General features: G+C 40.7%; 1 protein-coding gene across 2 annotated transcripts in view; it reads left to right on the top strand.

Moving 5' to 3' along the window:
- The window catches only part of LOC149224963 (GTP-binding protein, HflX), a 311,472-nt gene extending 295,332 nt beyond the window's left edge, over window positions 1-16,140 (top strand). Inside the window, exons 12-13 of one of the 2 annotated variants that reach the window (XM_089386362.1) lie at window positions 15,101-15,220; window positions 15,354-16,140. In XM_089386362.1, coding sequence (XP_089242488.1) covers window positions 15,101-15,220; window positions 15,354-15,725 — 492 coding nt within the window. In that variant the 3' untranslated portion in view covers window positions 15,726-16,140. The remainder of the gene's footprint in view (window positions 1-15,100; window positions 15,221-15,353) is intronic. The other variant, XM_089386363.1, reaches the window with a different exon arrangement.
- The last annotated feature ends 236 nt before the right edge of the window (window positions 16,141-16,376 follow it).

Below are 16,376 nucleotides of genomic sequence, written 5' to 3'. Positions count from 1 at the left end.
GAAAATTAATTAATTTAGAGTAAAAAATAATTATAGAGAAATTAAAATTTCTCCAAGTGGAAAATAATCAAAAAATTCGTGGGTCAAAGAAAAGTCAAATTTTGGAGGTCCCCCACCAAAGCAAAAATAGATATTTTAAGAAAAATTAAGCCCTTGGACCTTGGTGGTTAAGTCAAAGTAAAAATTTTGAGGAAATTAATCCAAAATATTAATTTTTGGATTAATAAAAAATGGGTTTTAAGTGAAATTCGAAATTTTCCTCAAAATAAATATTTTTGACGGCAAAGATTAAAAGATGATCAAATTATTATCAATGGTCGAGATTATTTTGACGGGGATCAAGCCAACTAGCTATTATTTTCCACTTGGAGGTAAAAGCCATTTTTCTTCTCAAGTCATTCTAATTTTGGGCTATCTCTGGATGATGTAAATTTGTAACGCTAGTATTGAGCCATTGCTCTGCTGGGAACATTTTAATATCATAATAAAAAGACTTTGGGGTTCAGTTCATGGTGTTCTTGTTCCATTGATCTGTGGTACGTGCTAGTTATGTGCTAATCCTATATTGTGCTTCATTGTTATATAAATTGTTATTTCATTTGTCGATGATAGGAGCATTCTATTGGTAAAATTTGGTTTTATCTTAGGTGATCCGATTCATCATATGATCTAACGATTTGGTTTGAGAAAAATTATAGAGATCTGCAGGTACACTAGCCCTTGGGCTCCAAGTTCACAGATTGTGGAGAAGAGCTGACCTTGTTTGGGCTCTAGGAATTTTTATATGGTGTTCTAACTTCGCTAAAGGGTGTGGCCAATATTCTAACTTTCGAAAAATACATTGATCCATTGCCATTATTCAAAATTTATTTTCTCAAAAAAAATATTTTACAAGCATTGTATATTTGTAAATATTTTGTATATAAATTTTGTAATTTTTTTTTTTGTAAATTAATTCTAACCCTTGTTTGTAGCAGTTGGGGTTTATTTTTAAATTTTGTATATATTGGGGTTTTGGGAAAATTTTATTTCATTTGTGCAGGTGAGTTTTCAAAATTTTTTAAGGGTATTTCTCACCCAAGTGAGACGTCCAACCTTCTTGAAGAAAATCGTTGGGGTTTTGAGGTGGATCTAGGCCTAGGAAGGCAAGATCCACCCTCTAGCTACCCTCTAGGCTCAACACTCAAGTAGAAGAGGAAGCTGCTAGCCCTTGGAGACGAATTTGTGGCATTTTTTGGGCAACTTTGAAGATCTGAAGCAAATTTTGATTGTTTGCAGGTGTCTGGTAATTTTTTCAGCCCTTCTAGGCCTAGCGTTAAGCCTCCTAGCCCTAGCCGCAACTCCCTCAACCTTTCTGGTTGAGCCGATGGCCCCTTTCCTCCTCCAAACCTTATCTGTGCCCCTTGTTTCCCTTGTCGCAAGCCCTTTAGGGTTGTTTCTCCTTGCTGTAGGCCTTCCAAGGCCTTTTCTCCCCTCCCTTTGCCGCAGGCCTTAGGGTCTCTATCCCTGCCTTGCCCACCTCATTCTCCCTGGCGGCAATCTCTTGGAGGCCTGCCCTAGGGGTCGCAACCCCTCTTTAGCCTTGATGTCAAATCTTTAGGCCTTTATCACCCTTGTCGTGGGCCAATTAGGCCTCCTCCCTTAGCCACTGCCTCTTCTTGAGCCTTTAGCCTTTATCCTTGTCTCATTCCAACCCTCTTTACATCATTGCAATCATTGTTTGGGTTGTTATTAGATTTTTTCCTCTAGCACTTTGTGGTTGCAGGGATTTTCATGAGATTTTGAGCTAACATTTGTGGATGCAGGTGATCATTTCAGTAGAGGAATTTTGGGCAAACAAGTTGGTCATTTTCAAGGCCTAAAGACCTATTGGTTTGCCTCCTCAAAACCCTCACCTTATCTCTATTTTGCTAGCAGCCTCTGATCATTGCATTAACAGTGGTAAACAATTTATCTAAGCGGCAAAAAATCACTAATAACTCATCTAAAAAAATTAACAAGTCATTGCACAAATTGGGTAATCATTGTTTGGCATATATTTCAATTTTTTGATGACTGTCATATTGTTTAGATAAGCATAATAAGGTCTGATCATAACAGTGACATTGGCATCTAAAAGAACCTAAGTTCATTAAGAATCTTGTGTTGGCAAAGTGGTTTAGTATTGGGCTGCCTCATTTGCATTTTTTGCACTCATGCATTTCATTTTTTGCATTCTAAAGTGCTCTAATTGAAATTAACTTACTGCTGTCATAAAAATTGAGCATAAGTTGCATAAGGTTCCTAACATTGGTTCATGCTCTATTGATAAGCATAGCTCATTGTGGAAAGGATTGTTTACATTGTTGTCATTGGATTGTGAGGAGATTGATAACTTGGTTATATTGCTTAAGAATACTAACACATTGGTTTCTTGTGAGTATCATAATCCTAAAGGTCATAATTGTGCACTAAGTAACTCACTCATATAAGCACTAATCAATCTCAGGAATTGAATATCATTTTTTGAATGGTTAATATTGCTTAAGGATATTGGAAACCTAATTATTTAACATCTAATTGGCATTGTGGTAATTTGTTGTCTATCTCTTGAGCAATTTTTTATTGGCATCCTTTTCATTCTTGTATTGTCTCTAAAGAACCTTGGTTAATTGTTCTAAGTAATATCGTGGATAAGTGCTCTAATCTCTTAGCTATCATTGTCATTGGATTTATTGTTCATGGTTAAATTGAATATCTGCTGTGAAAGATAATTTATTTTTGGCACATTGGTGAATTGTTATAACGATAAAATTTATTTTTGGCACATTGGTGAATTGTTATAACGAGCATTAATCTTGTTTCTTGTTCAAGTACTTGAACAATTATCTCTTGGTTACATTGGATATATCTTTTGAGCATTGTTGAGATTGAGCACTCCATCTTGTGATTAAGATTATCTCTTATTTGTCAATTAAGTATTCTTTTGTCATAATTAAAGATCAATTATAACTAAGTACTTAAGATCATAAGTAATCTTAACTCAAGTGCACTCAAATCAAATTTGCATTTGCATTCTAGGCCTAGTCTTGCGTTAATTAACTCGCCTCCAAGCATAAGCTTGGTTGATAGACATATAGGACCACCCTTTATCTTGTAACTTGTGGAGAATAGACCCTCTCTAGTGGTTAACACAGTGACCTTGCAGTTGTCAGAGCCACAGTCTCTGCTGTGTTGAAGGCACCGAGTGGTTAGATTTCAAGGGGAGGTATTGTTAACCAAGCCTTAGATTGCTTTGCTTTGACTTCTCTCTACAACCTACTTTAGAGACTTGCCTCAAAACAACTGAGGATTAAGGGATACATTTAGCTAGGTATATGAATTAAAATAAACCAAGATTTATGCATCTCACCTAGATTGTAGGACTTGCATCTCATATAGGATAGCTCAGCATCTCTTAAGCAGTGATTGTTTATCCAGTCATTTGTACTTAATCGATATAAAACAAGTAATTGACTCCATAAGGCATTGGTCTAACATAATAATCTAATCTAATCTATTAACTTGCTAAAATCAACTAAGTGGCTAGGTCATTCAATCATGTCTCCCAGATTTGTTGGTTGCCAACAATTCTCGCATTCTCATATTCCATAGGGACTACCCCCCATAGTCTGCTGTTGGGAGACAATTAGAACAAAGACAGTACGGATCAGAGTGACAACCCTCGCACTGGGTCGTTGTTGCTCTGTGCCTGTACAATTTTAGTGACAACAAAACTTAGTGTGTGTTATCATTTTGTGCCTATCACAATGTCACAACCTTGCATTTCAATGGTAAACATATGGGATTTGAGTGCGTAATCCCCAATTTGAAGGCAAATATTGTCAAGAGCCCCACATTCCATGGATCCACCATTAGTAATCATAATTTGGAAATTGTTAACTGCAGGGATATAATAATGGGTCTCTTGGGCAACTTTGCAGTGAATAAATTGTGTACTACCATTGTTGATGAGGATGATGACCTTTTGATGCTTGATGTAGCCAATTAATTTTAGAGCTTGGGCTGTGGAAATACTTGTTAAAGCATGTATATATATTTAGGGTTTCACCTTCGGTTGATCAAGGGGAGGAGTGTCCTCATCTTCTAGAGGCAATGGGTCTAGGGTGGGAGTGTCACCACTAGTTTCTGAAACTTCCTTAGACATTTCTGTAAAGAGCTTTTGCTCGTATTTGTGGCCTTGAAAATATTTTTGATCATAGTTATAGCAAGACCTTTAAGTTGGCATTTTTCCATATATGCTGTAATTGACTATTGAATCTTGAGTGGAGGAGATGGATTGTTAGATTTTGTAGCATCGGAGGTGTTCTAGTCTCAAAACTTGGAGAGGCTAAAACACAAGAGTTCTCCATAACCCAGAAATCATTTATGGAAATTCCACCTAGGAAATCTGGTTAATTAATCAAAATTAATTGAGATAAGGTGTGAATCATCTAGAAGCCCACACGGATCGACATGGAATTAATCTGGGCCCTTGATTAAGTATTAATCTTAGTTGTTGGAGGTCCAACAGAAGATTATAAGAAGTCGATGGGTAGATGGAGAACACACTTCGATTTCCTTGGAGAGTTTGATTTTCCAGAGGCAGTAGCCGGAAGAGTTCGAGCTTCAGAAGGGAAGCAGAGACGGAGAGGGGCAGGGACAGTGATCCGGAGGAAATTTTCCAGATCCAAAGAAGCAACAGCAAGTGACAGAAGTATTCCATGCAGAAGCTGCACAAGGGTTTCCTAGAAGCTTCAACAGAGAAGTTCAAATTAGCTGGAGAGCAAGTTGATTCAACTTCCAGAGGCCAGGAAAGTCTTCCAGAGGCTTGGAGAGTCACTTCCAGCAGCAGAGACATGCATGATGACTTGATCGGAGTCTGAACGGAGCCACACGTGTGAGAGGCAACACAAGGACTGCGCAGAGGGCCCGTGCAAGGGTTTGGATGACCAAATTTTCTGGAGAAGCCAGTGTTGGGATTGCTTGTGGAGTGAGAGTATTTTTTCTCTAATTATTTTTGTCAAATACTTGCTGATTGGATAACAAACTGGGCGTCCATAGATTGTACTCAAAATTTCATTGCTGCTTAATAATATAAAATTCTCAGTTGTTGCACCAGTTTTCCCAAGTTGGGATTTTCCGGGGACATTTGTCCAAAATTAATTGTCTATTTTTATGTCTGTGCTAGATTATTTCTCAGTTTCTAGCGCTGTTATTTTCCGCGGTTTTATTTGTGAAGGTTGCAATATGTTTTATTCGATATTTGTCGCAACAAATAAATTGTTAAATTAATTAAAAATTAGAAGAATTAATTCCAGTTGCTGCAATAGGATTTCAGTAGTGAAATTTTCACATGGTATCAGAGCAAGGTTCAGATCAATAGCTCAGAGATGAAGAGGGAGAAATTCATTGTTCAAAGGGAGCAACAATACAATTTCTTTTCAGGGACTGCGCAAACCTTAGTCAAGCAGTGCGAGTGGCAGAGCAGAAGTTCGATTTCCAGTTGCAGCAGGCAGGAAGAATTTGATTTGCTCAGAGCAGGACTCCAACAGGCAGAGGTAAAGCTGGAAAGTATTTCCGATAAAAAAACACATTAGATTTGTTGAGCAGATTCGAGTAGAAGAGGAAGAGAAATTGCACACACAAAGGGAGATTTCTTTCATAAGGTTTCTAGGCAAAAAATCTTATTTTCTCAGTCGCAGGTGGTAGTAGCAGGCTAGCAGCTAACCGGACTGCGCATTCCAGAAGGGAGTGCAAGTAGCATAGCAACAACCGAGCAGAGGAAGAGGGAGTTTCTAGACTAGATTCGAGATGGCCACCACTGGACTTAGAGATTAGGATAGGTTGGAGGGAGCCTCCAACTATGTCAATTGGAAGGCTAGGATGTCCTTCCTTTTAGATGAATATGGTTTGAAAGCCTATGTGGAGAATGTGGTAGCAATACCCCAGGATGTTGATCAACTCAAGGAGTACAGAAAAGAAATGGCAAAGGCAAAGAGGATGATTTTGGATGGAGTCCGAGATCATCTAGTCTCACATGTGGCAGACAAAGGTACGACCAAGGAGATGTGGGATGCTCTTTCCGAGCTATTTCAGAGTTCTTCCGAGCAGTGGAAGATGTTTCTCCAGGAGAAGCGAAGGAGCATCAGGATGATGAAGGGTGAAGGCATAGACTCCATCCTCACCAGGATTCAAGAGGTTCGTGATCAACTTGCAGTCGTTGGGGAAGCACCTCAACCAACTAAGCTTGTACGTTTGGCACTGAATAGTGTCTCAGAGGGGTGGCAAGAGCTTGTCCAAAGTATCTTGGGTAGAGACACATTGCCTAGTGTTGAAATTTCTAAGTCTAACATGTCAGAAATTCTTCTAGCATTATTTGGTTTATTTCACCTACTTATTTAACCATATAAATACTGAAAATAAACACAAATGCAATCTCAACTCATATACAGATCATCAACATAAATAATAGACAAACACACAAGGGACACTATTATTTTTAGACAATCGTCCCTAGAAAAACCCAACTTGGGAAAACCACAGCAGTTCTGAGGGTTTTATTATTATGCATTTTTCTTGAGTATAACTAGGGTGCCAAACTGGTTCACCCAACAAAGATTTCTATCTGGCAGTAATACCTTTCTTCGGAAGCAGATATTCAGCAAGTCTGCCCCACGAAAATCCTTCCAGCACTTCTCCAAGGCTCTATGTTAGCCCTGCTAGCCTCTGCATAGCTTTGGAACCCCTTGCGTTAGCCCTCTACCTCTCTGCGTTAGCCCTCTGCCTCTCTGCGTCATCTCTTTGGCCCTCTATGTCACCCATGCAGGCCGTGCTAGCCTCTACGCAGTCTCTCTGGCCTTCTCCGTGGCTCCCGCTGGCTCTGTGTAGCCTTCTCAATCATTGCGCTGGCCCTCTGGCACTATCTCTGCCTCTCTGCTATGTACTTACTGCCCCTTGCTACAACTCAGATCACTTGTTCTAATTTTCTCAGCAAAGCCCGCTCCAAAAATTCGAACTAACTAATCAATCTTAATGTATCTCCAACTAACCCTCAAGCCTCCTCTTATACTTTTCCTGTTGAGTCTTCAACGACCGAGATTAAATCTCTAATCAACGAATAAGATTAGATATGGCTTGATCCATGTCATTTAGAACATTCTCACCCATTTTTATATTAATACCCATTAATATTTTAATTTTCCTAAGTTTAGACTTAGGAACTCCATTAAAAATATTAATTATTTTAATATCTCTCCAACCGGGTGGAATTTCCCCAAACCATTGTTGGGTCTTGGAAATCTCATGTGCTTTAGCCTCTCCACCAATTTTCATGGCTAGAGCACATCTGATGCTACCACAAATCAACACTCCCTCTTAGTGAGGAATGTGCTCTAGTAATGTTCCACCACTGAACATCACACTGATCCTCCAACACCGGTACTTGTGCTAATGCTGGGCCTGCTGCCCTACATCCACTGCATTATTGCTTCTTGTATTGCTGCCCATGGCTCTGCCACTGCCATTGCTACATCTGCATTGCAGCTCCCTCTGCATCCGTGCTGCTGCTGGTCCTTCCTCCCAACACTGCATCTGCACTGCAACTCTCTCAAATGCTGCATCATGCTGCCCATAGCACTACCACTGCTAACAGTTGCATTGCAACTTAGTTACCAAGATGTAAGTAACTAATCTACCCAAATTCTGACATCCTTGTCAGTTCGGAAGCCTCTTGATGCTGAAGCTGCCTTTGCTGCTAACCTGTGCTCCCTTTGCTGCCTCTGCGTTGCTGCAAACACCTCTATGCGTCTTGCACTGCTACAACCTCCTTTGCGTTGCTACAGATCCCTGCACTTTAGCACTGCGTTTTCGCTTCATTGCATCTTGCTTCTGTTGACATCCGTCATCCTGCTACTGTTACTCGGGGCTCCCGTAGCTGGATATGATCCAAGAGTTTTGGTACCTCAAGGATCCTGCTCCCCATCTTCTGTAGTCCTCCTGACTACAGCTCGATGTCTCCCCACCTCTTCTCTAGAGGTGCATGAGCACTCATGGCATAGTCGTCATCCGTCTCGACTTCTTTCTCCGCTTTAGCTGGAGCTGCCTTGGAGTCAGAAGCCTCTCCCTTATTCTTCTTCCTGAGACACTGGGTTGCATAATGACCCAGCGCCCCACAATGGAAGCACTTCACCTTGGAGATGTCCTTCTTCTTCCTCTTCCCCTGTTGTCCTACAGATGCCAGAGCCGCATCCTCCTCCTCCTCTTTCTTGATTCTACCTCCTTTGTTGCTACTTCCCGCCTTGGTCAACCGTCTAATCTCTTCTTGGCAAAGAGTTGCCCACATCTCTTCCCATCGTGGAAAATCAACTCTGACCAAAATGCTTTGGACCAATGTCTCCCAATCCTCAGAGATTGCATTTAGGGCGGTCCTCACCATGAACTCCTGATCTGTGTGGCCCCTATGGAAGTATGTTGGCCCTGAATCTCTTGCAACCTACTGAGGTATAAATCTATCTGCTCCTCTTTCTGCATCTGATACGACTGCAGCTGATTCTCCAACAACATCTTCCTCCGCACGGAAGTGTCCTGATACAATGTCGTCAAGGTATCCCACATCTCCTTTGCCGTGTTCTTCTTGGCAATATGCAGTATTACATGATCCTTGACCCCATAAAGGATTATGCACTTTGCCTTCGCCATTGCATGCTCATACTTTTCATTATTAGTTGGGTCGACTGGGATGGCCACGGTTCTCAATGCGAAGCCCTTGATGCAATGTCTATCCAGAACAGACAGGATCTTGGCCTTCCAGATGACAAAGTTGGAGGCCCCATCCAACTTGTCCTGATCCCTCAGTCCGTTCATTACCATCTCCGCCCTTTTACTGCACTCCCTCTGAGTCTCGACTTCCCACTTGGAAGTTTTCTCCTAGACTCCCTCTGAGACTCGATTTCCATGCTAGAAATCTTCCCACCAACTGTCGATCCGCTCCTCTCCGATTCCTTTGTAACTGCAACTTGGATCTGAATTTGTTTGCTAGAAATCCCTCAAGGCAACGACTCTCTCTACCTTGGTTCTATCCCATTAGGTACTGTTCTGCTTCGATAGCGACAACACCCCACCAGCTTCCCAATCCACAATTTGCCCACAGCTCCCTAGGCCCCAGCAGCTGAAGAAACTGAGGCTCTTAGCTCTGCGCAATCCCGGCAAGACTGAATCACTCCTCTGGCCAACTGCGTCAAGCCCTACCTGGCTGAGTAGGATGACGTGGCTCTTCGTGAGCCTCTTTTGCCTCTCTGTGCCTCTGCACTGGCCTTCTATCTGGCTTGAAATGATGACACAGGTCCTCTACGTCGCTCCTTCTCTGTTGCTTTTTGCTTAGGAGCAACTCTGTCTCTCTGGACAACTGCTACTGCTGTAAACGCCTCTGATTAAGCTGGTGCCTTTAGTTCTCCTGTGATCTGCAATGCTCAGATACCATGTTGAAATTTCTAAGTCTAACATGTCAGAAATTCTTCCTACATTATCTGGTTTATTTCACCTACTTGTTTATTCCTTCACTAGTTATTTAACCATATAAATACTGAAAATAAACACAAATGCAGTCTCAACTCATATACAGATCATCAACTGAAATAATAGACAAACACACAAGGGACACCGTTATTTTTGGACATGCATTCCCGAAAAAACCCAACTTGGGAAAACTGGTGCAACAGTTCTGAGGGTTTTATTATTAAGCAGCTTTCTTGAGTACAACTAGGGTGCCAAACTGGTTCACCCAACAGAGATTTCTACACGGTAGTAATACCTCTCTTCAGAAGCAGATATTCAGCAAGTCTGCCCCACAAAAATCCTTCCAGCACTTCTCCAAGGCTCTGCGTCAGCCCTGCTAGCCTTTGTGTAGTTCTGGAATCCCCTGCGTTAGCCCTCTACCTCTCTGCATCAGCTCTCTGGCCCTTTGCGTCACCCACACAGGCCCTGCTACCCTCTACCCAGTCTCTTTGGCCTTCTGTGTGGCTCCTGCTGGCTTTGCATAGCCTTCTCAATCACTGTGCTGGCCCTCTGGCACTATCTCCGCCTCTCTGCTATGTACTCACTGTCCCTCGCTGCAACTTAGATCACTTGTTCGAATTTTCTTAGCAAACCCTGCTCCAGGAAATCGAACTGATTGATCAATCTTAATGTATCTTCAACTGACCCTCAAGCCTATTCTTATACTTTTCCAGTTGAGTCTTCAACGGCTGAGATTAAGTCTCTAATCAAAGGTTAAGATTAGATTTGGCTTGATCCATGTCATTTAGAACATTCTCACCCAATTTTATATTAACACCCATTAATATTTTAATTTTCCTAAGTTTAGACTTAGGAACTCCATTAAAAATATTAATTATTTTAATATCTCTCCAATTGGGTGGAATTTACCCAAACCATTTTTGAGTCTTGGAGATCTCATGTGCTTTAGCCTCTTCACCAATTTTCATGGCTAAAACACATCCGATGATACCATAAATCAACACCTAGATGGGATAGGATGTGGTTAGACCTGCAGCAGGAAGAGTTGAGGCGAGCTCTATTAAAGAGTACCATCAGCAAAAGCAGCAATGAGGGCGTGAAGGGTGAGAAGGAAGAGGAGAATGTGGCCCTAGCATCTAAGGGTCCCAATCAGTGGCAGGGGGAAAAGAAGAAGGACTTGTCAAAGGTCAAGTGCTTCAGATGTGGTGAGTTCGGTCACTACAGTACTCAATGTCCTCTCAGGAAGAAGGACAAGTAGGAGAAGTAGGACCAAGTAGCATTGTCTGCAAAGATTGATAAGTTGTCCTCCAGGTTGGAGGAAGATTTTGCAATGTTTGTGGCTATACCTCCAGGAGAGGTGGGGTAATCTAGAGCTACAGTCCCAAAGCAACGCAAACATGGGTAGGGTCCATTGAGGTTTCCTCCTCATGGATCATTACCTTGCTACGGGGGCCCACAGTGTTCAGTGGCAGGATGGATCAATGTCAGTTGATATAGTCAGATTCTAGAATGGCAGTTGCAGACTAGTAGCAGTCAGGTGCCGAGGAGCGCAGTGTAGTGCAGAGTCAGCAACAACGCAAATTCTTCAGTGGACAGGGCAGTAGCTAGTAGCAGTCAGGTCTCAAGAGACAGATGCATTACACTGAACACAGTTGATTCAGTTTTTAGGATGCTTCTTAGTTGCTAGAGTTGTAGTAGCAACAACAACAGTTGAGAGGGAGTTGCAGTGTAGATGTAGGGTTGGCAGCAGTATGGCAATGTCATCAGCAGCATAGATGCAACATCAGAGTTGCACAGTGATTGGTGGGCAGTAGCCAGACATCAACAGCGTGATAGAGGGTGGTACAAAGACAATGTTTTCGCAGAGTATACAACACTAGAGAGAACACCTTCCTCACTAAGAGGGAGTGTTAGTTTCTATAGCATCGGAGGTGTTCTAATCTCAAAACTTAGAGAGGCTAAAACACAGGAGTTCTCCAAAACCCAAAAATTGTTTCTGGAAATTCCACCTAGAAGTGTCTCAATTAGATTATTAGCCTATTTTTTTATATTTCCTATGTCTAATCTTAGGAAATCTAGTTAATTAATCAGAATTAATTGAGATAAGGTGTGAATCGTCTAGAAACTCACACGGATCGATAGGGAATTAATCTGGGCCCTTGATTAAATTTTAATCTTGGTTGTTGGAGGTCCAACAGAGGATTATAAGAAGTCGATGGGTAGATGGAGAACACACTTGTGGAGTTTGATTTCCTTGGAGAGTTTGATTTTCGAGAGGCAGTGGTCGGAAGAGTTCGAGATTCAGAAGGGAAGCAGGGACAGTGACCCGAAGGAATTTTTCCAGATTTAGAGAGGCAATAGATAAAAATATTCCATGCAGAAGCTGCACAAGGGTTGTGCAAAAGCTTCAGTAGAGCAGTTCAAATTAGCTGGAGAGGAGGCCGATTTAGTTTCCAGAGACCTGGAGAGTCACTTCCAGCAGCAGAGACGGGAAGGACAATTTGATCAAAGGTTGAATAAAGTCACATGTTTGAGAGGCAGCGCACAGACTGTGTAGAGGCCCTGTGCAAGGGGGTTTGGACGACCAGATTTTCTGGAGAAGCTAGTGCCGAGATTGCTTGTGGAGTGAGAGAATTTTCTCTCTAATTACTTTTGTCAGATACTTGTTGATTGGATAGCTAGCTGGGCATTCATAGATTGTACTCAGTATTTCACTATTGCTTAATAATATTAAATCCTCAGTCGCTGCACCTGTTTACCCAAGTTGGGTTTTTCTGGTGACATTTGTCCAAAAGTAATTGTGTCAATTTTTATGTGTGCGCTAGATTATTTCTTAGTTTCCAACGCTATTATTTTCTGCAGTTTTATTTGTGAAGGTTGTAGTGTGATTTATTCAGTATTTGCCATAGCCATTAAATTGTTAAATTAATTAACAATTAGAAGAATTAATTCCAGTTGTTGCAATAGGATTTCAGTAGTGAAATTTTCACATGGAGGAGAGTTATTGGTGGGGTAGGGATGGGGAATATAGGAGGGCATTTTGAGTTGAGAATTGACCACTTGTTGGGCTTCTTTAGCTTGGTGAGTAGCTTCAAGCCAAGCCCGAGGGTGGGCTATTATAACATGAACATGGATGTTGTATTTGAGACCACTAAAAAGGCATTCACAAAAGGCGGCTGACATGCTTTTAGTGTGGAAAGCAAATTGCTCGAAAGCAGTGATGTAGTGTTCAATGATATTGAATTGTTCGTCAAACAACCCTAATGATGAGTATCGATGTAAAGGCATTCACAAAGATAGCAACAAATTGACTCCAAGCAATATATCCACGATGGGAATCCTTACACCATTGCCACCATTACCAATATGTCCACGACAGGAATTGCATAATAGGGGACACCCAGACAAAGTTTTAGGGTGTCATCTATGATGCCATGCAGCGAGAAATAGTGTTCCATGAAGTTAGAATGAGATGATTCAACGCCCTCATGGTCTAGCATTCACTCTGGTGAATTAGGGCCCTTGGTTTGATGATTGACCTTGGAATTAAGAGAAGCCAATGGGGAAGTAATTTCATGAAAAGTTCTTTCCTTCTGAGCTTGAGTGACTGCGAATTGATTTTGCAAGTTTTTATAGGATTCCTTCGGGGAAGCAATGCTATCTTTTTGGGATGCCATTAGAAGCGGGTAATGGGAAGGGTGGGGCTAGCTAATAAGGGAGTAGGTGAACGCGATGAGTGCCTCCACACAAAAAGGTTTAGTGAAGCACTGAAGGGTTATACAAAAGTGATCAGTGCCACATGCTTGAGTGGGGAAGATAGGTGATTATAATAGGGCGGGTGTGTCCACACAAAAATTGGCTTAATAAAGAGGGGTGTCATTGCAGTTAGCATGACACCAGAAAGTCGTTGAGAATTGAGATAGGTCCCAAATTTTGAATGTTAGCAAATGTGTAGGAAATTTGCAGTTTATGCAGGAAATAGAGTTTTCAGGAATTAAAGCAGTAAAGATTTGGGCTTGAAGTGTCCTAAGGACAAGGGATTTCCCCATGCTATAGTTCTCTAATATACTTGGAGGGTCCAACAGTAGTACTTGGCCCAAAATCTCAAGGCTTGAAGGAGGGTTGACTGTACTCTTAGTTGTAGTACTTGGTTAACCAAGTACGTGAGGGTATTCTTCTCGAGTGCTATTCTTGGTGCCACTATAGAAGTCTGGAGATCGAGCCATTGAGCCAGGGCTGGTTTCGGGAGGCCTACAGACATTTGATATACCCTAGGGTAAGTGAGAGACTGTGTACAAGTACGATGTAATGTGGTGCTACTCAAAGGGGTACCAATGAGTGTTATAGGAGTTTCCAACCAGGTGAAACCATGTGTAGTTCCTGTGTGTATTCTTGCCTGACTGCAGTTTTAGTCACCTAACGACAAATCATTTTGGTTTTTTAAAGATGTCGGAACATGTATCTAGCTTGCAAAGATTTCTAAAAGCAAACTTTCTGGAAAATAGGTCAGAAGAAAGCACTCTGATACCATTTGTAATGTACTTGACAAAAATATTTAGAATATGAATGCAAATAATGTCCAATTATTTAACAGAGTTGTAAAAACAATGAGCACAATATTAATAGGAGCAAAAGATGGTCTTTTATTGTTATGAGGACAATGTTCACTCACCTCTTCAGGGGGGACATCTTTATCAAGCAGAGCTCAGTTACAATAATTCTCCAGACAGCATTTACAATGGTTCTACATCTATATATACTATTTTTATCCTTGTACATTCTAGAGGAGGAACTTTCTAGTAGGTCAAACATTCTAGTATGCCCTCTTACAATAGTTGCATTCACACTAGTACTGGCCTTATTTACTGCTAATGATCTTTCTTACATAAGAATACATTAATCTATCTATTGGGTGTTAGGGAGGCTAGGACCCCAACAGATGCATTGTCCAAGGATAAACTGCCCAGGTTCAGTTAACAATGAGATATCACAAGATAGCACATAACTGGGTGCATTGACATGACAGTGTGTTCTTATAGTGTTAAATCTTGGTCCATGTGAATAAAGCTCCCTTGATTTATCAGACGACTACAATCCGCTTGACATATCTCCAAGTTACCTTTACCACACTGTGAAACCAATAAAAAAGTTTGGACTGTCAAATTTTTTTCAAGGAAACCTCTTATTACACATGTCAATCTTCTGTTTGCAAACGGGTTACTCCAAAAGAACTGAGCATGGGTTGTTTTCCAATTCTTATGCATATCAGAAATGCAGGATTTGAGTGCATTACATTGGCAAGCATGATTCAATATGCATCTCCATATCATCCATTACCTCATGATGTCATTGCTATATTCTATTTCCATAACAAATGTTGCTATCTTTCATTTTTCTCTACCTACTGTTTTTTTTCACTGCTATTTTCCTTTTTTTTCTTTTTCTATCGTGATAGTTGAGGATCCAGATTCTTTCATTTTTTGCTTTATAAAGTATAAAACCATGTGGCAAAAATGACCGAATGACCGAATGCTAATGTTTGCCAATTTGCAAATATTCGTGGCAGCATGTTATAGATAGCAGCTCACTCAATGCAGAAGAGCAGCGACGCTCTGTTTTGGGAGTCTTGGAACAGATAGGTGTTTCCTCTAAGAAACTTGAAAATATGATTGAAGTTTGGAATAAGGTAGTCATTCTTTCATTTATACTGTTCTCCAGATAAACTGGTTTGTGTCGTAAGGAAAGCATTTCAAGCTGATATTGTTTTTAATGTAAATCCAAAAACTGCGTAATATAACTATTTATTTGTTTGATTTCAGGTGGACCTTCCACAGTGCAACCTGGAAAGTGTTTTACCCGTTGAATCTCCGGAATGCGAAAAGCAAGAGCCATGCATCAATAAAATTTCTTTGGAGGTGTCTCCTGAAGAACATTCATTGCAAGATAGAGATGCAGATGAAGAATCCTGCAATGGAGCCAGAATAAGCATGGTAGAAACTGAAGACATTGCAAGTAGTGATAATTCTATTGGAAGTGAAAAACTTAATTGGTCTTCCAACAACATTGCACGTGTGAAAACGTCTGCTACTATGGGCACTGGTTTACAAGAGTTGCTTTTTCTTTTAGATGAAAAGCTAAAACCTAATGTTGACTCAGAAAATAGATATTTTGTCAAGTGGAGACCCTCCTAAGTCCATTCACAGGTGATGGTCGTGCGAAGTAACACGCTTGCACATTATTGATTTTAACTTGATGGGGTGAAGTGCAACATATATGTATAAAAGGGTTTGGTTTGAGATAATTCATTGTGTCAATGGTTCTTCCTCAGCTACGGTTGCCATGTAATGAAAACTTATAATTGTAAGTGGGGCCACATTTCTATCGGAGTTGGTTTTATAGCTATTGGACATGCTTGGAGGTATGAGGTTCTTTTTTATCTCAATTAGAAAATCGGTTCAGTTAGTTACTTGAAAAATTGATAATGCCTTTAGCTGCGCATAAGACACAAATTTGATGATTGTTCAAAGAATATCCAATGAATCAGGTTGGAAGACTTATGTATATTGCACCCTGACATTGAAGGAAGTTTTATTCTTTGCATTCCAATCTATATTTTATACATGTGGGCAAGTTCTATACAGAATTGTCTCCAAAGGAGACTTGAACTTTCTATTCTACTACATGGCACATATCATTTGGTGGAGTACATTGATGAAGTTTTCTATTAAAGGATTGTGGACAGCAATAAGGTAGCCATCTTTCAAGGGGTGAGTTTAAATTTAATGTTCAGTATGCCAACTAAGCTAAAGTTGATGACCGTATTAGGCATGGTCTTGAACAGT

This window comes from Pinus tabuliformis, chromosome Q (assembly GCF_031772625.1).
Source record: "Pinus tabuliformis cultivar Carrire ecotype Pingquan chromosome Q, CPIR1, whole genome shotgun sequence".
Classification (NCBI taxonomy): domain Eukaryota; kingdom Viridiplantae; phylum Streptophyta; class Pinopsida; order Pinales; family Pinaceae; genus Pinus; species Pinus tabuliformis.
Note: the sequence above shows the minus strand (reverse complement) of the source record. Positions and strands in the feature narration are given on the sequence as shown.